Source organism: Convolutriloba macropyga, chromosome 13 (genome assembly GCF_964194025.1).
Source record: "Convolutriloba macropyga chromosome 13, txConMacr16.3, whole genome shotgun sequence".
Lineage (NCBI taxonomy): Eukaryota > Metazoa > Xenacoelomorpha > Acoela > Convolutidae > Convolutriloba > Convolutriloba macropyga.
Genome location: NC_134480.1, coordinates 6,072,120 through 6,096,707, shown reverse-complemented (window position 1 = coordinate 6,096,707; position 24,588 = coordinate 6,072,120). Strand labels below are relative to the sequence as shown.

The 24,588-nt window shown below is 38.5% G+C and overlaps 1 protein-coding gene across 1 annotated transcript; it reads right to left on the bottom strand.

Annotated features, from left to right (window-relative positions):
- Nucleotides 1-2,336: 2,336 nt before the first annotated feature.
- On the bottom strand, nucleotides 2,337-3,638 carry LOC142352102 (uncharacterized). Its single transcript, XM_075404474.1, has one exon. It carries the CDS (start codon nucleotides 3,636-3,638, stop codon nucleotides 2,337-2,339), a length of 1,302 nt encoding a protein of 433 aa, XP_075260589.1.
- Nucleotides 3,639-24,588: the final 20,950 nt, after the last annotated feature.

Here is a 24,588-nt window from a genome sequence, read left to right as displayed (position 1 = left end):
CGCCGTAGAAGTTCCGGTCGCGAACTTTTGATATCGGCCTTGCAAGATACCGAGGTGAAGATCAAACAGCTGCTAGCAATCCAGATAGTGGTTCGCGGCGCACGATGGGGGAGTTTTGTTTCCGGGTGGAGGATTTTTGATTGAGACTTGAAATAACTGCTACTGGTTTCCTGAGAGGAACTTTTTACTGACAGAGTTGTTAGTAGCAATAGGTTTGAACAACAACTTGTGGAAAACAAGAAGAGGAGGGACCGAGCGTTCAGCACTTGATAAAAACTCAAATTTCATCTCAATTGGTGCTTACTTATTTTATACTTCTGTTCGCGTGCTTAAAATCTTAGTTAGTCTTTGAGATAACATACACAAAACAATAAATTTAATCTTCATCAGTTGATGAATAGTCTATAATGCGAGCTCTTGGTTTTTTCGCAGCTCCTTTTCCGGCTTTCTTCTTTCTCTTTTTACTTTCCGTTGATGCCAAACTCACATGAATGTCACTTGAAACACTTGCGGTATCCGATTCGACTGCTTGGTCCAATATAAAGCCATCGGAAGCCGGGTGTGTCGAGGATCCGCTGTCCGACAAGTCGGACAATTTGTCAAAATCAACAAGGTTTTCATTCAATTTCGTCCTCGCTATATTCTCGCTGATGAAAACCTGGGTCGGGAATAGAATCGAAGCTTGTGTTGTGTATGCTGCTGGTTTGTGCAATGCTTGGTTGTTGTTGTTGTTGTTGTTGTTGCTGTTGCTGTTTTTGCTGCTTGTTTTTGTGCTGTTGAGTTGTGGTATCTTGCGGCTGGTGCTTGTTTTTCTGCTGAGTTTTTTGCTGCTGCTCTTTTTCGGTTTTTCATCTTCGGAGCCCCAATCAGGGTCGTTGACTATTGTGCGGAAGAACATGTCATCTCTCAAACATTGATGTTCATAGGGCAGAGTTGATACTTGGTCATTCATGATGAATCTTTTATCATCATAACCCGACAATGACTTTTTGTTCACAACAATTGTGTGGAGCCTGTGGTTGCTCGAAGCTATTTGGGTGTTGAGGATGCTCACTACCTCACCACCAAGAAGAGTTCTTTTGTATAGTTCGTGGGTCATGCTGCGCCGTGCATCTCTTGTTACTCCTTTCGCTGATGGCTTAGCGGGGCCTGAAAAGGAAACTTGTTTTTTCACAAAGTATACCGGCACTGATTCGTGCAAAAAAACTTTTTGCTTTGCTGTCTTTTTTGTATGTGCGTATGTTGAAAGATTGTGTGTGAAAGAACTCAAGTGGAAAAAACTTAACTACCTTCAGCGAGCCTGATTGAGTACAGTTTGGGTTTCAATCCACAGAACTCTGATATAAGCCGGCTTCCCATCTCGTCCTTGAATTTGAGAGTAACACGTGCATTGTCTTTGTTGTGCAGTGGATGTTCGGGAGGGAAGTTGGAAAAATCAGAGTGGTCAGCTACGGTTTTTTTTCGCTGTAAATCGGCAAAGAAATCTCTTGATCGAACTTCATATACAAACGAGTCTGTGTCCGAGTACAACAAATTGCACTCAAAGTTTTTCTCCATTACGTTGTAAAGGAATTCGAACATATACTTTTTAGCCAGATCCAATATATAAGCACCGACTATGGTTGGCTTGTCCCATAATATTTCAAGTTGTTGAAGGCTCACTGTTACTAGATCTTCGCTAATAATTTTCGATGACTTGTACTCGGGTCTGTCTGTCCATTTGAGAGTTTCTTCTTCAGTGTGCGTCAGTTTCACTTTTATCCGGTTTTGATTTCCCTCTCAAGTTTTCCCGAAAGAAGAATTGACCATTAATTTGAAAAAATCTTCCTCAAATTTGGTTTTTGCCTGCTTTCTTTTTTCAGTGTTTAGTCGCACATAGGGGGTCAACCACTTGTCTTGTCTGAATGATAACAATTGGTGCAGTTTTGTCACGACTAGTCCCAATTCTACATAGAGCTTCAGGGTCTGGTAATGCAGCGTGTAGTTTTTCTTGTCGAAAAGTGTCTGAACAAGTTTCTTGACTTTTGAAGGCTTTTTTATTTGCATTTCGTCTAACAAGTCGCACTGGTATTGACTCAGCCAGGTTTCCTCGATCGCTTCTTTAGTTGGTGCCAAAGAAAAATCTGCGTGCAAATTATGTAGATGATCAGCATAGCTGAAGTTTACTTCGACAATGTAACCAGTCTCATCATCATCTGGTATTTTCAAAACGCGTTGCAGGATTTCTTCGGCATCGTTATCTGTCCAGTCACTTTTGTCGAACAATTCGAAGCCACGGAGTGGAAGCGCGAATTTTTCCATTATACCCCCTTACAAATTATTAGCATCGATCATAATTATGAAAGATGAATACCTTTTGGTTTGTAGTCGGGAAGAAACTTGTTATTTGCTCTACCGAGACGTTTGCTGTGAACGCAGCTCACTCCACCTTGTATGAGACTTTCCACCGTATCCAACTGTTCGCGATTAGTCAAAAGTTTCAGATCAGGTCGGCAAACTTTCAGCATTGCGCCACCAGACAAATTTGATGCGGTGTAATACTGGCAACAATCGAGTCCATATGTCTCGTAGCATACATTGCGGAAAAAAAGTACAACATCGGCAAGGAGAAAAACGTCTGTTTTTAGATAAAGATTGTAGTACTCTCCGATATTTTGACACTGAAATAAATTGAATACCTCGATCGCGCGCGCATATTCAGCTTCGGTTACTGTAACATCGAATTGCTGCAAGCTGTTTGTCCATTTCTCTCGAGGGGGAAGCTGTGTTTCTTGCAATTTTTCAAAGCTATGAATGTAGCAGTATGGGAAGCATCCCTTCTGCTTCAGCAATTTAGTGGATGATTCGGGCCAAGTTTGGAAATGTTGTTCGAGTAATGTGAATTGGTCTGAGGGCAAGTTTCGGACTAACTTGTCTAGCGATGTGTTCATAAATTTGAATGAGTCCAGGAGTTGTATATATTCGTACTGGTTGTGCCACACGCCTTTTTTGTTCTGAATTGACTTGATGTATACACCAATTTGTAACGAAATAAATTTCTCACTAGTGTTGGGAACAATTGAAATTGTGTTCTTCTGATCCAAACTTTGCAGTGCTAGCACCACTTGATGAAGATCGTAATTTGCTAGATTGTGAGCAAAAACAGGGGTGAAATTTATTGTTCCGCGTTTCAAATTGCAGAAAGTGTGTGCCCACCCAAGAAACTTTCCAGTGAAGTGGCAATGATCCAGCACCGTAGGGTTTTGCTGGCTTTGATCTAAGTCAGACTCACAGATCCAGCAATGAGTTGCTTCGACTTTAGGGGTTGTTGGCTCACCTTCAAAGTTTCGGTGTTTTTGCTGGAATTCATAAATTTGTTTTGCGATTTGTTCAAGCGACTTCACAAACTCGGACATCATATTATGCCCACTTTGGATATCGAAGAAGTAGGGTTCGACTTCATTGAGTGCGACAAAAAGCGAAGCATAGCTACAGGGTTTGTGTTCTACGATTGTGCGTGTTATCGTGTTCTGAGTACTGGTTCTGTTTTCCGCAACTGGTTCAATTATTGACTCCAGATCAAAAAACCCTACTATTGGCGCAAACCAACGAGCTTGCAAGTTTTTAAATTCAAAGATTTGCTGCTCAGTTTTCGGCATTTTGATTATTGCTTGAGAATGTTCATGACATATTTGCTCATGCTTCTCAAGTCGGCTCAAAGAAGAGCTCACGTGAAAACAGTTGCGGCACAAATGGTTGTCCCTGCGGAGATTTATCTGTTTATTTTTGTGTATTAATCCTTTTGATGTTGGTAATTAGCACATAGTGATGCATCGATTCATCACTTAGCATAAGTAAGTCAAGGTTGAAGTCTGATTTCTGATTTTTTGATATACGGAAAGGTATCAGTTTGCCGTTTGAATGTCTGACAACCTTTACACGAACCTGATTTAGTTGCTCGAACTTCTCGAATTGGTGAAAAGACATCTGCATTAGAAATTCGCCTACTGGTTGTTTGGCTACCGGGTTGTCGGGACTCTACATGATGGGGTTTGTTTTTTGCCTCCATCGCGCATTCTCGGGTACGATTGGTGGTCCAAATGTTTTGTGGTACTGAGCAGTGAAGCAGTACAGGAAACAATTTTCATCTGATCGGTTGCGGATATTCAGCAGGTATTGACATATAGCTAGCTCAGTGGGCAAGGCTAAATAGGAAGAAGCAGCAATCGGTTTTGACCTCACCAAACGAATCTCAACATTTTCAATGCTGTCAACGGTCCATCCACTCCCATGCGATGCAAAGTTGTTGAGTGAGATCAACATTTGCTCAACCATTTCTGCGAATGAGTTGTTGTTCAACCCGACAAAATCTACGCGTTGCACTTTTGAGTTTATGTAAATTTTTATTCGATCTGGTTGACTATTTATGTTTTCATCGCTCGACGGTTTAATGAGTTGAACCATTGCGCAAAACTGAATTTTTTGTGCGTGACTCTGAGTGTTTAATTCCACGATTTTGTCTATTTCTGTGCGCTTGCTATGCATGAAGCTCAGGAGATCAATCTCGTTCGCACCGAACGGAATATCGTAAGTTTTCAGCACTCCACCTAATGCTTGTTCTGAGGGTAGTAAACCAGAACTTCGGTTGTTTTCTATTTCTGCGTCCCACACTGGAAGTCCGTGAGTTTTGGTCATATGTTCCATAAAATTTGTTGCAGTACAAGCAATACCGGGGCCTGATTGAGTCATGTTGTTGTCTCATGTGGGTTTCAAGTTCGACAACTTTTTCATCTGTGAAACCGCATTCATCGCAAATGAACGAATTTGTTACTACGTAATGTTTGTCTACAGTTTTCATATGTCTTCTTAGGCTGCGCTCATCCGAGAGCGTTCGATTACAGATTTTACAATCGACACTATTCATTTTCGTTAGTTCAAACTTAAAAGTTTGTGGAACAAGGAAAGAAAACTGGCCAAAGACTAAATGCCCTGGGACAATATTTTGGGACAATATTCATATCAGGGGTTGTCTTGTTAGAAATTAGATAGGCCAGAGTTTATTTTTTTTACTTTTCTAATCACATCGTGAGTTTTTGAAAACGTTTTTAAATTATCCCGCAAGAGGTACAATCAAACAGTGAGATGAGTTCTTTCTCGCAGACATCATCCAAATGGAGGAGTTGTCTTATTAGAAAATAGATAGGCCAGAGATTATTTTTTTTACTTTTCTACTCACTTAGTGAGTTTTTGAAGTCGTTTTTAAAATATCCCGCAAGAGGTACACTCAAACTGCGAGGTGCATTCTTTCTGGCGGACATCATCCAAATGGAGGGGTTATCTTATTAGAAAAAAGATAGCCCAAAGTCTTTTTTTTGCTGTTCTTCTCACATCGAGTTTTTGAGGCGTATTTTGAATATCCCGCAGGAAGTACACCCAAACGTCGAGGTACGTCCTTTCTGGTAGACATCACACAAATGGAGGAGTTGTCTTGTAAGAAAATAGATAGGCCAGAGTTTATTTTTTTCACTTTTTTACTCACATCGTGAGTTTTTGAAGTCGATTTTAAAATATACTGCAAGAGGTACACTCAAACAGCGAGATGCGTTCTTTCTGGCAGACCCCATCCAAATGGTGGGGCTGTCTTATTGGAAAATAGATAGCCCAAAGTCTTTTTTTGCTGTTCTTCTCACATCGTGAGTTTTTGAGGCGTTTTTAGAATATCCCGCAAGAGGTACACTCAAAGAGCGAGGTAAGTCCTTACTGGCAGACATCACCCAAGTGGAGGGGTGGTCTTGTTGAAAATTAGATAGGCCAGAGTTTATTTTTTTCTTTTCTACTCACATCGTGATCTTTTGAAGTCCTTTTTAAAATATCCCGCAAGAGGTACACTCAAACAGCGAGGCGCGTTCTTTCTGGCAGACATCATCCAAATGGAGGGGTAGTCTTATTAGAAAAAAGATAGACCAGAGTCTTTTTTTTGCTGTTCTTCTCACATCGTGAGGTTTTGAGGCGCTTTTAGAATATCCCGCAAGAAGTACACTTAAACATAGAGGTACGTCCTATCTGGCAGACATCACCCAAATGGAGGGGTTGTCTTGTTAGAAAATAAATAGGCCAGAAGTTATTCTTTTTACTTTTCTACTCACATCGTGAATTTTTGAAGGCGGTTTTAAAATATCCCGCAAGAGGTACACTTAAACAGCAAGATGCGTTCTTTCTGGCACACTTCTTCCAAATCGAGGGGTTGTCTTGTTAGAAAATAGATAGCCCAGAGTTTATTTTTTAATTTTTCTACTCACATTGTGAGTTTTTGAGGCGTTTTTAAGACATCCCGCAAGAGGTACACTCAAAGTGCGACGTAAGTCCTTACTGGCAGACATTACCTAAATCGAGGGGTGGTCTTGTTAGGAAATAGATAGGCCAGAGTTAATTTTTTTACTTTTCTACTCACATCGTGAGTTTTTGCAGTCGTTTTTTAAATATCTCGCAGGAGGTACACTCAAACAGCGACGTGCGTTCTTTCTGGCAGACATCATCCAAATGGAGGGGTTGTCTTTCAGAAAAAGATAGCCACAGTCTTTTTTTGCTGTTCTTCTCACATCGTGACTTTTTGAGGCGTTTTTAGAATATCCCCCAAGAAGTACACTCAAACAGCGAGATGCGTTCTTTCTGGCACACTTCTCCCAAATGGAGGGGTTGTCTTGTTAGAAAAAAGATAGCCCAGAGTTTATTTTTTACTTTTCCTACTCACATTGTGAGTTTTTGAGGCGTTTTAAAGACATCCCGCAAGAGGTACACTCAAAGTGCGAGGTAAGTCCTTAATGGCAGACATTACCTAAATGGAGGGGTGGTCTTGTTAGGAAATAGATAGGCCAGAGTTAATTTTTTTTTACTTTTCTACTCACATCATGAGTTTTGAGGGCGTTTTTAATATATCCCGCAAGAGGTACACTCAAACAGTGAGATGCCTTCTTTCTGGCAGACTTCACCCAAATGGAGGGGTTGTCTTGTTAGAAAATAGATAGCCCTGAATTTATTTTTTAATTTTTCTACTCACATTGTGAGTTTTTGAGGCGTTTTTAAGACATCCCGCAAGAGGTACACTCAAAGAGCGATGTAAGTCCTTCCTGGCAGACATCACCTAAATGGAGGGGTTGTCATGTTAGAAATAGATAGGCCAGAAGTTATTTTTTTTACTTTTCTACTCACATCGTGAGTTTTTGAGGCGTTTTTAGATTATCCCGCAAGAGGTACACTCAAACAGCGAGGTACGTCCTTTCTGGCAGACATCACTTAAATGGAGGGGTTGTCATATTAGAAATAGATAGGCCAGAAGGTATTTTTTTTACTTTCCTACTCACATCGTGAATTTTTGAAGGCGTTTTTAAAATATCCCGCAAGAGGTACACTCAAACAACGAGATGCGTTCTTTCTGGCAGACTTCATCCAAATGGAGGGGTTGTTTTGTTAGAAAATAGATTTATTTTTCCCAGAGTTCATTTTTTTACTTTTCTACTCACATCGTGAGTTTTTGAGGCGTTTTTAGAATATCCCGCAAGAAGTACACTCAAACATCGAGGTACGCCAGTAGTATCGTATATATACAGGAAGATCGGGGGGCAGATCCTTTGGAGATCCGTTCGGCAGAGGGAGATCACTGATCCCTTAGGGGAGATCCTTCGAGATCCTTTCGGCAGAGAGGGATCAGTGACACCTTAGGGGAGATCTTTTATGTTGGGAAAGTGGTAATTGCGCTACATGTATCTGTCTGGCGGCTTATTGTTGGTAAATATATATTTCGCGAGTGTGAGGGAAGATCCTTCATGTTAGCGGTATTTTCGCTACATGTATTTGTGTGAATATACTTTGGTTGGGAGTGGTCAATCCTAGGAGGTACGATTAGGATTCATTTTGCCAGAATAAAAATTGTAGAAAAGGCCGGCCAAAACGATAGCAACAATTGATCTAAAAAATAGTCTTGAAATTTACCTGGAGATAAAGAACAATTATCCAAAGTACGGTGAAAGGTTTCTGTATTTTCTAGCTGCTTGCCAATACCTTCATCCTGATATTGATTTGGAGGCAACATTGAAGCTGAGACCGTATGGGGGTCTAATTGGAATTGATAATTCGTCGCTGGACAACTACTTCAAATCGTTCAAAATACTTCCACTTCATGCAATACTCCACGATGCATCGGGATTTATAGCAGAGTACAGTCGTAAAGGCCCTGGATACTCCTATGTGTTACACTGTCCAATTACGAATGAGTATTTGGGTCACATCACGGGATTGGCTATTTGTTTGTTTGTGAAGACGTTCAAAAACAATTTGTTCACTTTGTTGGAATGCTGAAACAAGAAATAGTGATATTGGATTTTGAAGGTTTTGTTGCAAGAAATCTGGTTTTATAATAAAAGAGTTATCGCTTTGTTCAAATAAATATTCGGACACAATTATTTTTCTTCCGCCAGTTTCCTACAACTCACTTTCCGCTAGTGACAGGAGATCTCATAAGTGGGTTACTAAACTTTTACATGGTTTGTCTTGGAACAGCGGAACTTATTCTTATTGGTTTTTATCACAAATTTTTGTGGCGATCAAACTTCGGTTTCCGTTAGGGAAATTTTATGCCAAAGGGAAAGAGAAAACAGAATCACTCCAACCTCTCTTGCAGAAAGAGGTAATAGGTTTGTAAACTCTTTTATTTCCGAAAGTTGAAGATATTACATCACCAATTGATAATATTACTTGTGCTCTGCACTCTTTCTACCTACCGGAAAAGCAAAAGAGGAAAAATTGTGCTAAAAGGAAAGCACATCTGTATTTCTATTGGATCTCTCTGCCATCTAATGAGCCGTCGAGTGGAGAAGGCAGCTCCGTCAGTTCTTCAAGTGAATTTATCTCCAAGTTTGACAGTATGCAGTTACATAACGAATGATAATCAGTTGACATTGACTTTTTTAAAAGAAGAGAAATTAGAATCACGGGGACAGAATATTCTGCGAAAACAACAGATTCTCTGCAACACTAAAGAAATTGAGACGCTGAAGAAAAATCTATCATTACTTGAATATTTTCAAATGTATCATGTCATTACATGAGAAAACTGAAACTAACCCCTTTACCTACGCCCAAGTGGCCAGCACCAGTTCAAGTACCTCTGGACAAACTCCCTGATGAAATTAAAATGTCGGTCAGTGAAGGCAACGTAGAGTCCATTGTCTACTATGAAAGTGGTTACGGAATGCAGGTAAACTATAATGTGACTTAAAAAAAAGACGACAAAGAATCTAGATATACTACTTATGAATTCTTTTGCATTGAAAAAGAGACTAACAAAAACGCATTTTAAACTAAAAAACTGAGTGTAAATTCATTTTTGCAGATAACTTATTTTCAAATGAGTGTTAGAGAAGACCAGAAAGACTCCGCTAATGTAGGGGGTTTGAATGCTCTAGTTTTTGATGAGGAAAATCATGAGAGGCGTTCGTGGAAGTTTTTTAATTCTCGGCTACCACGTTCCGAAGTCGTCTATTTACTCAAATTTTGATTATACTTTTTCTTATCGTAGTGTCTTTAACCAAGCTTGTGTTTTCCCAACTTGATTGTGAGGAATCAACATTTTGGTTTTCATTGCTTTCGAGCACAGTTGGCTAGGCTCTTCCAAATCCAGCTTTGAACAAAATAATATCCACTAGCGATAGGCTTTTTATGGCTGTTTGTGGTCCGTCGTGTTGTGGAAAAACAGAACTTATATTCCAAATGTTATTGAGAAACACTCTCTATCCAACCTATAGATCTATTTACTACTTCTATCAACACGAGCAGCCAAAGTTCAGCACAATAGAGCGTAAAGTGAACATTTTTTTCACTAAGTTTTCTCGATTCGAATTCATTTCTCAGCTGGAAAATTGTCTGCTTGTGTTTGACGTTTCGTGTGAAGAAATTTTCAATGACAAAGAATTTTCAAAACTTGCAACTGCGGGACGCCATACAATTATTTAGTTTGATTTATGTTAAGCATAACTTATTTCAACAGAGTAAATGGTCGCGAACGATTGATCTGAACACAACCCATATCATTTTGTTCAAATCACCTAGAGACATACAGCAGATCACCTATGTCGGAAAACAGTTGAACAATACACATTTTTTGAAGGAAAGCTATGAACTTGCAACAAAACAACCTTTTGGACACTTACTCATTGACTTAGGTCCAAAAACATCAGACTACTTGCGTTATTGTTCAAATATTGTACAACCAGGTCCAACGATTTTTTACCAACTGTCTTCCAAAGCGGTTATCACTACTTTGACAGATGAGAGAGAAAGAGTTATGTATGCTAAAGCAAATGCTCGAGCTGCCCAAGAGCAATTTCAGAAAGTTCCTCAAACAAGCACCAAACAGCTTTATAAACTTCCTCTGTGAGTGTCTGCTCAAGGTGATCAATGGCAACGTTCCAGTGAACGGGCAGTTACTTAAAAATCAGGAGAAATCGTTTCAACAGTTATCATCAAAGAAAACAAGTTTGGAGAAAAAGCGAAACGTTTTAGTCAAAAAAAAGAACTCAATCGAGCGTTGGGATTGTCGTGCTATATTTACTTGAAGGCAGAATAATGCATGCAGAAGAGATTGTTTTGTTCCCTAAAAGAATGTTCATTTCAAAAAACCCAACCAAGGAAGAAATAATTGATAATCCAATGTATCAGCAAAAAGCAACTCAGTTAGCACTCCTACAGAGGACGAATCCCAATTTTGAACGAAATAATGAGAAAAGAGTACAAGATGCGGACACTAACACTGATTGGTCGATCAAGAGAACAAAGAGTGGCGGTGATGTAACAAGTGATGCAGACGATGTAAGAAGCGAATCGTTCTTTACTGATGACAGTGAAATAGAGCCAATAGTGAAAAAAAGGAGGGATTCAGCATTCGACTCAATAATGCTAGAACTGAAACTAGTGGATGAAAACAAAACAAAAAGAGCTGCAATTATCCTAAATAAAATTTTCAATTCAAATAATGTTTCAATTAGTGAAGAGACTAACATTCTGCCCATTAACGATGAGCCTCAAGGATTAGATGTAACAAGCTATTTGTACAATTCACAACAACCCACAAAAACTTACTTGTCAAAGTATTCCAAAAACTTGAGTGAACTTGTTATATCAGCTGTCTTGGTTTATAATACTCACGTAAAAAAAGTTGTAGATCAGTTTTACAGTGAAGATGAAAAGGAAACTGCATCCAAACAAACGAAGCAAAAAACAAAAAAAGAGCAGGAAGGAAGACGATCTGAACCAACGGAAAAACTTGCAAAGCCAAGAGTCAATGAAAGTAAAGAGAAGACAGCGGAAGAGGCGCGTAGAAAAGACTGGGATATCTATTGACGATCTGCGAAAACTTGACAAGCTCTATTTAAACGGTCCTGCGTCATTTGGAAGCGCAAAGAGATTGCAAAATTTGAGTAAATTATCAATGAAGAAAATTAAAATGTATCTGGAAACGAAACCATCTTTTAACAAATACCGTTCACGTCGCCTCAGGTCTCCAAAGCTTAAAGTTGTTGTTAACGACTTAAAGGAGATCTAGTCCGTAGATCTAGCATATGTTGATAAACTTGCAAACTACAACGGTGGTGTAAAGTATCTGCATGTGGCTGTTGACTGTTTGTCAAGACATCTCAGGGTTGAGCCACTGAAAACAAAATATGCCACAGAGACAGCACAGGTCTTCAAAAAGATGATCAAGCATAAACAACCTGAGAAAGTTTGGTTTGTTGATGGTAGAGATTTCCTAGGTGCCTTCAAAGCCCTATGCACTGAACGCGGAATTCATTTATACAGTACGTTCAGTGAGAAAAAGTCTGCTTTTGCGGAAAGAAATATACGCTCTTTGAAAATTATAATCTACAGATATTTAGAAGAAAAGTGGAATTATTCATATCTAGACAATTTGGATGCATTTGTTAAATTAATCAATTCTAGAGTAAATCAATTGATAAAGCTCGCTCTCGCTCCGAACAAAGTCACGAAGAAAAACGTTCCAAGGCTTGTGTCCTTGACTGCAAATACAACAAATACTCAAAAAACCAAATTCTATATTGGTGATTTTGTGCGCATAGTGAAAAAAGAGCAGACATTCGGGAAGGGCTACAAACAGTCGTTTAGTGACGAGATATTTGAAATCGCATCTATCCCGACATTGCATCCTCCCACGTGTTCTCTTATTGATTCGGATAAAGAAGTTATCCAGGGTAAATTCCATCAACCCGAACTTCAACTAGTACGAGCGTCTTCTCTAAAAAATGGGAAGTAAACGATTCGAAGACGAGTTAACGGTACATGTTATTTTTAGCGCTTCGATGGAGATCTTTAATCAAAACTTACTAGCTTCGTTCAGAAATTTTTTCAACGATGAAATTCAACTATCTGGCGACTGGAGGGTAGCTCGTAGCGAAATTATTTTTCCGATTAAAATTCAGCATGTGGTGAATGGAGATTTGATAGCATATAGTCTTAAGGGTTACGAGGACTCATAAAGAATCTCATCTGATGCCAATGTCATTTCTCGACCTTACAGTGGAGAAAAATTCTCTTTCATGACTGGAAACTTTGAAACTGTTGCTCAACTTTTATTTACTATCAACCGAACAGTTGAACTACATAATTTTTCGTTTCGTGAAATCAGGAGTACTGGAAAATACGAAATACTTTTTGGTAAAAATGAAGGAATCACTTTTCCTAGTGAAGAAATACCCAGTATTGTGGGTTTTACAGGAATTCCAGATAAACATGGTGTACATATTGGGTACAAAAAGAATACAGCTGCATCAAATAAATTAATGAAGAGCGATGAGACAAAAGCTTATTATGGAGATTTCCCTGCTGATCTGTGCGCGGAAAAGCACTCAATATTCATATACACAAACATTATCGAGTATCAAAATGTTGGTGATGCTAAGGCGCCTTTATTACGTGTCATTGATTCAAAACAACGTCTGAAAAACGGTAGCGTGTGTGAACTTGAAACAACACATAGAATATTTTTTTTTCAAGTTTGGACTATAAAAAACTACTTTCAAATACGATTCAATCATTTTCCATAGAGTTACGTACCGAAACAGGTCAATTAGTCCCCTTTTCAGGGACCGGTAAAGTAATATTGACGTTAGAGATCAAAAAACTTCGTGATTAAATTAATGGAATCGTACTATACCAATCAAGCATCTTTGTTGCCTTATTTTTCTGGACACTATAGACAAAGAGGAAGTGGCTTTGGAGCTTTAGCAAGTGGCATAGGTCGAATCGCCTTACCGCTTGCACGAAAATTCATTCTACCCGCAGCAAAACGTGTCGGAAAAGAACTTCTCTTACAAAGTGTGCCAGAGTTAGTGGATGTTGTCAGCAAAAAAAATCCGCAAAGCAGGCGTTGAAAAACACTATTTCGAATACAGTTAAAAAGCAAACAGGAGGCTCATTAGCACTGCGAATGAGACGACAAAACCAAATGCATTGGAGACGGTCTAAACGATATGGCTCAAAAGCTAAAAAAAAGTACTAATGTGAGAAAGACAGTCATTTCAAAAAATAAACAGCCAAAAAGAAGTCGGTCGGATTTCTTCGCTAGAGTTAAAGATGATCGGTAATATGTTACCAACAGAGGCAACAAATAGTTCCCTGGATTTGTTTGAAAAACCAGCGCTTCTTGTAACTTTTCATGGTAGTTTTTGTCAAATAGTAGGGTCAGTGTACAACCCTAACGGACCCATGCTCGAATTTGAGGTGGCTGGAGACAGAAATTATTTTATTGACCTACAAAAAACTTTCCTGGAAATCAAATGCAAGATAGTTCAAGGTTTTGAAGCCGATTTGAAATATGACGCTGGCGCTGCAGCAGACGTGACCAAAATAGACGCCCCTTATTTCTGCAATAATGTTTTACATTCGCTCTTTTCTGACTGTACAGCATCTGCAATCGGATTAAAAATTTCAAATGCAAATGGAAATTATGCTCACAAAAGTTTCAATGAAACTGAATTTTCTCATAAAAAAGATGCTAAAGCAACTTGGTTGGCATGTCAAGGTTATTCATACTAAGAGAACCCAGGAGCAATTCTGGCAGCTGAAGTTAACAGACGAAGAGCTTTGGTTAGACAATCTGCCGAATGTACTTTTTATGGAAAAGTAGCTGTAGATTTTTTTACTTCCGATCAACATCTTTTGAGTGGTGTGACGCTGCGAATTTCTTTTCGACGATCAATAGATGATTTTGTCACAATATCCGACGATGCTGCAAAATCCTACAAAGTAAAAATTATAGAAATTAATTCGTATGTGGGAAAAATGACGTTGAACGATGACGTGGTTTCTGCGCTTGAAATAACTTTACTATCAAGTCCAGCGTCCTATCCGCATTTGGAGACCATAACTAAAACGTTTCTTGTTTCTACTGGCTTGCAAAGCTGGAAACAAGAAGATGTTTTCAGCAGGGAGCCAATTCGACGTCTAGCTATATGCCTTAACACAAATGGAGCGTTTTTAGGAAGCAAACAACTCAATCCATTCCACTTTCCTAAATTCAACCTGGAGCAGATTTGTATTTACCGAAATGGACTTCCTGTTGCAGACAGTCCAATAAAAACAACCGATGACAAACGCTTATATTTCAACAAAATGTCAGACTTAGCCTATATTGACAATGGTCATGGAATTAAACTGTCTGAGTACCCGAGACATTTTATTTTGGTGTTTGATCTCACAAGCACTCAGCAGGCGTCGCATGATTTTATTCACCCTGAACTCACCAATTGTTCAATTGCAATTGAACTCAAGTTTTCAGTTGCCTTGCCAAGTAATAAATTATTCGTTATTGGTGAGAAAGCGAGTACTATTTTCATCGATTCGGCTCGAAAAGTTTCTAAAAATCATATTCTGACAAACTAATGGATAAAGACGAAATAAACAGCCTGATTCAAGCATGTAAACTTCTAAAGTACAAATTTTGTGGTGTCTTTGCAGCTGATAATTTTCCCTTGAAATTGTCACAGAACAGATTCATTATTGTGAATCTATCCAGCTCTGATTCTATTGGAAGACATTGGACACTTTTGTGTAGGAAGAATGGCAATTACGTTTTCGCTGATCCGCTTGGACAGAAATTAACATCATACAAATGTTTGTACAACAGACTGGCCTCCGCTGCTCTTGAAATTCAAAACGTGTATGAATTGCTTAGAAATCAACCTATACAACCACAAAACTCTATTTTGTGTGGCTAATTTTGTATATATTTTGCTCATTACATTTATCACAACACAGAAATTGTAAAAATCAGTGATGTTGATTTGATTCGATTTGCGCTTCATATGGCGCTCTGACTAACTCTACTAAAACGCTGCTTAGTTGAATAAAGTTTTTTTTCAAAGTTTTATTTTCTCTTCATACACTATGCGTTCAAACAAAATATCAGTATCAACAAGCAAATTACCATATCTGCTCAAAAAAAATGTCCATTATTTGGCAGAAAGCACCTGAGTTTGGCCCAGACAATATATTTTGAAATCTCTTTATAGATTCACTTGCAAAGTTATCAGTTTGAGTTTGTTGGTTATTGGACTTTGTAATACAATTTTGCAATGACTTTTGATGGAGTTGAAACTGTACGCTGCTTCCTTGCTGTAGTCGTCGTTGATTGTCTTCATTCAACGTCACGTTGCTGCTGTTGTTGACCTTTTGATTAGAGCTACGTTAGAGAAGTTTGGCAACAGTTTCTGAATTGAGTGGGAATCTATGCTCAATTTTTTTTTGTTGTATTCAACCGCCAAAACAAGCTTTTGAAAAATTTCTCCATTGAACTCTAGGGTATTTGAATTGGCAAACAAAATCTTGAATGTCGTGTAGAGACAAGGCACTGTATAGCTTTTTTTAAACTTTGATTTGTCTGAAGACTTTGTCACGTCTGATGTATCCACCAAAACATGGTAATTGTTAGTTTTCAAAGTGCAAAAGAGGTTTTCAAAATGAACACACACTATAATTTTTTACACCATTCAACTCCGGTTTTTCATCGCAAAGTGAAAATTTGAACGCCTTCTGAAATTGTTTGAAGAAACCCGGCGATCGTTCAAACATTGCTTCAACCATTTTGATTAATCTGTGGAAGCAGCCGAGGATGAGGACGCTGATTCGTATCCAGAATCTTTTTCTGCTAGTTTAGGTCTTTTAGCCCTCGGTTTTTTAGCAACCGAAGTATCTTTTTTCCCTTCTGACTCTGGCACCGAGTTTCGTATCCTGCCACTTCTTTTTTTCATAAGTTTGTCAAATTCCTCTCTTGTAAGGGATATTCTCTGTTCAAATTCGTATTCATTGTCTTTTCTCTTAAAAAGTTTGAAAAAGACATACTTCCCGGTGTTTTCATAGGTTTTGAGAGCAGCTCTTATCAACCTCTTTTCTGATTTAGATATATCAAAATAGCAATCACCGTACTATTTGTCTTTGCTTGCGGTGAAAGGCATTGGTACCAAATTAGCTTGGAAGTTTTTGTTGTAGAACGTAGTCAACTGTTAGCGAAAGGTTAAGATATTCAAACGTCAACTAGTAATTACAAAACGGTACTGATAAGGGTGTTTCAAGTGATTTACTTATATCACATGTCTTCAGAGGCCCATGTATTTCCCATATAATTTATATATCGCGGAGTTCTATTTAGATCAACAGGAGATATTTCTTGGCATTGCCTTGATAACCCACACACATACACAAATACACACTGGTAATAGTCCCTAACACCATGAGTTTCAAAGAAACTAACTGAGGGGAATAATACGTGTTAGGTGTGATAATTCCCTCGTAACAAGGAACCAAAGTGTGGTTTCAATTACAAGTAACGTGCTCCCCACCTCAGGCGCGCGGCATGCGTGGGTTACACGTATGTGGTCTACTTATCCAACTTGGTCCGAATTAATGAAAGACACCTGGCGTTGAACTAAAACTTTGTAAATACGTGCAGTTTTAAGGCGTGTGCCTTATTCTGTTATAAACAAAGCAGTAAAGCACCAATGATTTCAATCAAAATTCCGGGCCAAAATATTTGGCCTTTGGTTGTGCCGGGGGCAATTAAGAGAATTGCCACTGGACTCAAATTGTTAACTCACATAAACTACATGGGGGTAAATTCCCCGCTACATTTTATTTCATTTCGGTTTCGAAACAGCAACTCTTTAACTTTGTTGAAAGTCTACTGTCTGAGCAGATGTCAAATTTTGTGAACAAATATCCTTGCGCTTAAAATACCTTCACAACTTTTTCTTGTTCAATTATCAAAAACCTTCAATTTGCTTATCTTCTCTTAAAAGCATTCCAAAATTCTTTAAAATATTATTATCTCTTCAAAATTCTCCAAACGCAGAAAATGTCTTTCCATATCCTGAGCGACCAAAACAATGTCTGGGAGCGAACAATTGTGTACCAAACCTTTTACGAAAACTTTGTGGTTTTTATCCAACAAAAAAGGACAAACGAGAAAGAGGAGAATTGGACAACGCTTGAACACTTTATGATACCCAAAGTCTTCATTAACTTCATTGCAACCTTGCCGGACAAAAGGGAGAGTGAAGATTGCGGTGGAAAATTTATCACTTCAGGCGGGTTCGTTCCACCTTTGTCGTTAACACATCCTCTTTACCCGTATGACATTATAACACTGCCAAAAGAAACTCGAACGATTCTATACAAATACGATTGTGACTGCGTGCCCTTTTTCGAAAACCATTTGGGAGTAGTTCGGGCCTGCAATGACCTAGCCGATTTATGGGGACTTCCACATTCTCCCGAGTCACCACCACCAACACCAGGATGTGTTTCAACGCCAACTTCTGATCCTAGTGCCAGTGTGACTCCGGAGAGCTCACCGTCTCTGTTATTCTCCGTTACAGAGGAGAAACTTGCATGGAATTTTGGCTCACTACCAACTGCAAGTCAATTGATGCAGAATTTGTCTGCGACCGACTTCAGAACACCGTCTGGCTCGACGACACCAACTACAATTTTGGAGACCGGTTCAAGGGAGACCGGTTCAACAACAACAACAACTGGTTCAACAACAACAACAACACCCGACAACTCCGAGTCGCCAAAAGTCACTCTCGCGCCAAGAAAAAGAAGGTCCATTGGACCTTGTGAAAAACTCTTTGAGAAGAATTTCTGAAAGGAGACCTAAACTCTGTTTGATTGTGTGAAGAATTGCTTTTTGGAGTAATCAAAAATTGTGTTTTAAAAAAATGTTGAGTCAATTTCTTTGATTAAATTGTTTCGATTTTGTAAAGATTAAATATTTTTTGTGTACAAAATAAAAATTTAATATTATTAGTTCTGTTTTTGAAAATAGAAAAAAAAATTCGAAGGACTAAAGATAATCTGAAATTTTTTTTTTCGAAAACCTGTAAAAGTGACAATATTTGCCAAATGAAGAAACATATGTAAACATGGTTTTATAGAGCACAATAACGTCTACAAAATAGGACTTGAACAACTTTATTGAGAGGTGGTGTCTTTGCCTATTTTCAAACCATTTTTCCAACAAATTGCTCGAAAAAATGGAAAATTTTTGAAGACAAACGAAAAAAAATGAAAACGAAAAAGTTGGATAATTTTGTAAGGAGACATTTTGCTGAGCGCAAAATGTTTTACAATAGAAGTCTTAACAAAAATGTTGGAGGAGCACAATTTTATGGGTCACAGAGAACAAAATCTATGTTCAGTCATATATTTTTGTCTTATCACCCTACAAGTGGAAGACTGATTTAAAAAAAACTGAAAAGTATCTCCTATGATGTAAAACAACACGCTCTAAATTTTTGGTCCCCATAAACTTTTTCATATCTGTAACAGAAAAAAAGTTTTTTGTAAAAAAGCAAAAATTTTGTGAAAGCCATAAATTTTGAAAAAAATTTTTTCTTTCAGATAACTTGAAAACATGCAATTTTTTAACGTTTCAATGTTATCCCTATGTTTTTTACTACAATTTGAAGGTGTTACTTTAGAAATTCCTCATAAAAAATTTTAGAGAAAAAAAAACACCGAAAAATTGCAAAAAATTGATGATGTGGTTGTTTTGCTGAAAAATACTCAGAATGAGTTTTTCTTACGACTTTGTAACAGAAATAAAAGGTTATGATGATCATGGCCAAAAAATCCCGGGAACACGGTTTTCGCAAACACCTGTTTTCAATTAGAAACATGTGGCTGCCAGATGTTTTGAGAAATCGTGCTCCCGAGGTTTTTTCACACTTCTGTGAAAACCGTTCCTCATGAAATCTCAGGCTGTGAAACTTTGATCATAAGAATGATGAAGCTAGCTATTCGCCAAGTATGCGTTCCATTAAAAATTGCGAAAAAAAAAAACAAAAAAAATCAATTTTTTTCCAATTTTTAAAAACATTTTTCCTTAGTTTTTTAAAATCTTTCAACCCTCAACTGATTCTGCTACAACCTCCAGTAATCATTGATGAGACTTGTTATACTAAAATTCAAATCTATTTTCAAAAAATTTTGTTTTTCAATGTTTTTTGTTAAAAAAACTGTGATATTCAACTTTTTTATGTCTAAAAAGAGATATTCAGTTGCACTAGAACACCAATAAAGCTATTTCTCCATATAAGGCTCGCCAAAAAACACGTCATTGCATAGTAATTACGCATATATTGCATAGAAATTACGAATATGTCTCCGTCTATTACGGCAAAACATTGGTATCTGCATTTTAATTCAACTTTGCATAAGACATGATTGTAGCCCTCTTTGGCTAGAATTCCAATCACATATGCAAATGGATTTGCATACAACATGATCTATGCCCTCACTGGCGAATGATGGAATTTGCATAAAGCAGGGACTAAATTTGCATAAAATGCTAGACGCCCTCATACGGGATAAAAAAATGTTGTTTCTAAAGCTTCATCCATCTCCTATTTTAATAAATTGGGCTGTAAACCTTGGGCAATGATATTATTCACTCTTGTGTAATCCTATAGTAAACTGATTGGAAAGAAACTTTCTCCCTAGAAATTTCGTTTTGAACATGTTTTCAAATTCAACCAATCAGGACGTTGGTTATTTTTAGAGAGTTGAAGGTTTGGTTTATCTCGAACTCAAATCCATTTTATCTTCAATTTGATTCAACTATGAGTTTCTCGTGCAAATTTTGTAACGCCAAATTCACTTTTCGCACCAACCGCAATCGTCACCAAAGGAACCTGCATCCAGATGAAGTTGGAGTGCCAGTGTACCGCTGTGAACACTGTGATTTCACTACAAGAGATCTACGAACTCTCGAACAAAATTTCGGAAACCGACATAATCCGTTAGTACAATGTTGTCTCTACTGCTACATTGGCTTTGATTCTGCTGATCGCTTTGCCACACACACATTAGAGATCAACATGGACTGCCCTCGAGAACTAGTGAAACAAGCAGACGACCAACAGAATCCGCTTTTCAAGGAGCACTTCAAGTTTTAACTATTGATGGAACGGAGGACGACCAAGATCTCATGGAGTTCATGCTGAACAATAGAGAAATCATAACTGACCTTATAAACAGCAAAGTTTCCAATTCAGCCAAAAAAATTCAGTTTGTTGTGTCTCTGGATCTCTACAAAGAAACAAACGGAAATGACAACAAAGAACAAGCTATCGAAATCTTTGCTAGCTCTGAAATGACTACAGTGTACTTGGATGGAATCTCAAACGAAGATTTTTTCAAGATGTTGAGTAAGATGTTGAATATTCTCTTCATGTTTTTGTCACAAGGCAGTGGTTGGATTCTACGCAAAGTAAACAGACTGGAAATCAATATAGCTGCCTTTGCCACCGTGCATGCATCGTCATATATAGCTTTACCTAGTTTCCTGAACGGATGCCGTTCATTGTTCAACATACGAAACCAGTTTGATCACAACTGCTTCCTGTATTGTTTCGTTGCCGCGTATCACATCAAAAATCGAATCAATTTACTGACAGAAGGTCGATCGGGAACTGAAAAGACGAATCCAGATACGTACAAGAATGCGGAACGACAGCCGGTTGGATACAATAAGATGCCCATGCCCATAAAAAGGATCCCATAATTTGAGGACGCCAACGACGTTCGCGTCAATGTTTTCGGGTAAGTGTTTCTTTAATAATATCAATTATATTCGAATATTCCCGCTAAACGAATAAAAATGTTAAAACTGTATTGGTCATTATGAATCTGTTTTGTTTACAGAATCGAGGGAAAACTTTTGGTGATGATCCACGTTTCCAAAAAGTCAAACAAATCCTTCACAATGGACCTTCTTCTCCTCCACGATGAGAATGCCCATCACTACGTTCTCATCTTGAATCTGGAACGATTTGTCGCATACTTCAAAGGCATAGCACACCGTGCAGCGCAGCGTATATGTCAAAATTGTTTTCATTTGTGTACAAACAGAGAAACTTATCAAAACCATGTTAAAACATGCATTGAACATGCAGCAGCAGAAATTGTTATGCTAAAAGAAAGCAACACTTCCTTACAGTTCCGAAACTGGAAAGCACGCTGGTTTCTTCCTATCGTTCTATACTTTGACACAGAATCTTATCCTGTTCCAATCGCTACAGCACAACCGTCACCCTCTACTTCCCACACAGTTGCAATTGAAAAACATGAACCTTGTGGTTATGCTATAGCAGCCATAGAACACGGTAAAGCAACTCCTGTCTACTTTGAACTCAAAAGAGGTGACAACTGTATGAACGAACTTGTAAAAAGTTTGCACGTACTGGCGCGGGACATCTACAACCAAAAACGAGCTTTCTACGGACCCAACGAGGACCTGTTACAGCGCGTGAAAATAACACAAGATGTTGGATCTGTGAAAACGAAATAAACGATGAGGCTCAGCTTGTTCTTGACCATTGTCACTACGATGGTCATTTTCTAGGGTGGGCGCATCAACTCTGTAACACTCGTCGCAGTACATCTAATTTTATGCCAATGATTGGTCATAATATCAAAAGTATGATATTCATCATATATGTCTCGCACTAGCAGAGTGTGAGCCGGAAACGAAGTTTGAAGCTATACCTTCTACGGACGAAAACTATATATCACTCTCTGTCGGTGTGTTCATAAAAAATTTTGAGTCGGAGGCCGGACAACAAGTACCCATCTTCGAATACATAAGGTTAATTGACTCGTTTAACTTCATGCCCCAATCACTCGAGTCCTTGTTAGCTGATCTGCATGACAATCGCTTTGACATTCTACGCTCTAAGTATGAATCTTACTCCAATAGCGATTTTCAACTTCTCTGCCAAAAAGGTTTTTACTGTTATTCCTACATCTCATCAGAACAAGTGTTTGAAAAAAAAGTGTTGCCTCCATTATCGGAATGGAAAAATACATTGCATGGCGGTGAAGTCACTATCAGCGAAACCGACTACAATCATGCTCAAACAGTGTTTTCAAAATTTGGTTGTCAAAACATCGGCAGCTACCACGACCTTTATCTAACGTGTGACACTTTGCTCTTGGCGTGCGTCTTTGAGGCTTTCAGAGATATCTGCTATGACACGTACGGTTTAGATTGCGCACAGTACTATGGAGCATCAAATTTATCAGGAGATGCGTTCCTCAAGGGTATGCAAACCCGACCTGCATTTGCTAACCGAGAGAGAACAACTTGAACTTGTAGAGAACATGATGCGCGGAGGAGTGCCTTCAATCTATGAGCAACGACTCTTTCAAGCAAACAACTGCCATCTGCCGAACTATGATGCTTCTAAGCCGTCTACATATGCGTTGATGCTAGACGCAAATAAGCTCTACGGCGGAGTAATGCAGAACGATCATTTGCCCTTGAAGGATTTTGCGCTAGGTGCACACATCACGCTCGAGGAAGTACTCAAAATTTCGTCAACGGCACAGCATGGATACATAATTGAAGTTGATATTGATTATCCACCCGAATTTCATGAAGCTGATCAGGATTACCCGCTGGCGCCATCCAAATTGAAAATCAAACATTCTTGGCTGAGCGGTTACCAGAAAAATTTGAAAGTACAGATGCTCTTACATGAAAAGTCATCTGGGCCAAAACTCGTTCAAACGCTGTTGCCTAAAAGCCGCTACACGCTACATTATCGGCTTGCACAGTTCTACAATTCAATGGAGCTCAAAATCACAAAACATCATCGGGCATTAAAGTTTGAGCAAGCGAACTGGATGGAGCTAAATACCAGTCTCCGGATTGCTGCCAGTACTGTTTTTGGCAAAAAGTTCTATAAGGGCATGGATAATTCAGCGTTCAGAAAAACGTGCGAGTCGAAAAGGAACCGTGATCAAGTCGTTATTGTTCGAAATGCTCAAAGTGTGCTACAAAGAACGCACAACTTTCTTTTTAAATCGTTCAAAATCTTTGGAGAGAGCATGGCTGCGATGAAAACAGCAAAAAAACGGATTTATTGGAACAAACCCACTATTGTAGGGGCATGTGTACTTGATCTGGCCAAATTACACATGTTCCACTTCCATTATACAGTGATTAAGCCAAATTTTGATTTCAAAGTTCTTTACTCAGATACTGATTCACTGCTATATTGAATCATTACAATAGACGTTTATGAAGATATACGCCAAAAAATTCATATTTTGCAACATTTCGACTTCTCTAATTATCCACCACAGCACCCGACAAAGTGAACGAATATGTCGTCATGAAGTTTAAGGACGAGTTTGCCAGCGTGCCTATTCAAGAATTTTGTGCTCTCAAGCCAAAACTCTCCTCAGTAATTCCAATTGGTAAGATAGTTTTCATCACACTCACACGCATCAATATACAGCTTGTTAGTTGGGACTGTTCCTAATGATCAATATTTTAATTTAGATGGCGGGGAAAAGATATCAGCTAAAGGCGTCACAAAATTAGCACAACGACAACTGGCGCATGAAAGATTCAAAGAAACTCTCTCCTCTGGTCGTTTTATCCGCACGCAAAACCATAGAATAGTTTCTAGCAGCCACTAACTCCATACAGTAACCATTAATAAAGTGTCGCTCAACGCTTTCGACGATAAACGATACATTCTTTAAAATGGGATCAATACGCTGCCGTTTTTCAGATAAATATCGTCCACAATCGTTTCTTCGACGAAGACGAGAATTTCGATAATGAATCGTTGAGTTCCTGGTCGTCTGGAGAGTTATACGAAATTGAAAACCAGAGGGAAATTGAAACCACAGTTGAAACGAATACTGACAACGCTGAAATCCCTGACTCCGGCTTCGTAAGAACTGCCGCAATCACAGAGTCTGATATTGATTCTGCTGAAATTGCCGATGAAAATGAGATAGAAGAAGAACGTCCAGTGTATAAGCCATTTATTGATTATGAAGCGATAGAATCAGACCCTTAATTAACAAAACAATGCGCTATTTTGTATGCAATTTGACGCTTTTCTACGTGTTTAATTCTCTTATCTATAACAGTTTCTGTAACAATTCTATTCTATATGTTGTAACGTATAAATTCAGCTTTAGTTCAAATCTACTTTGCTAGGTTTTGCCACAAATAAGCACGAA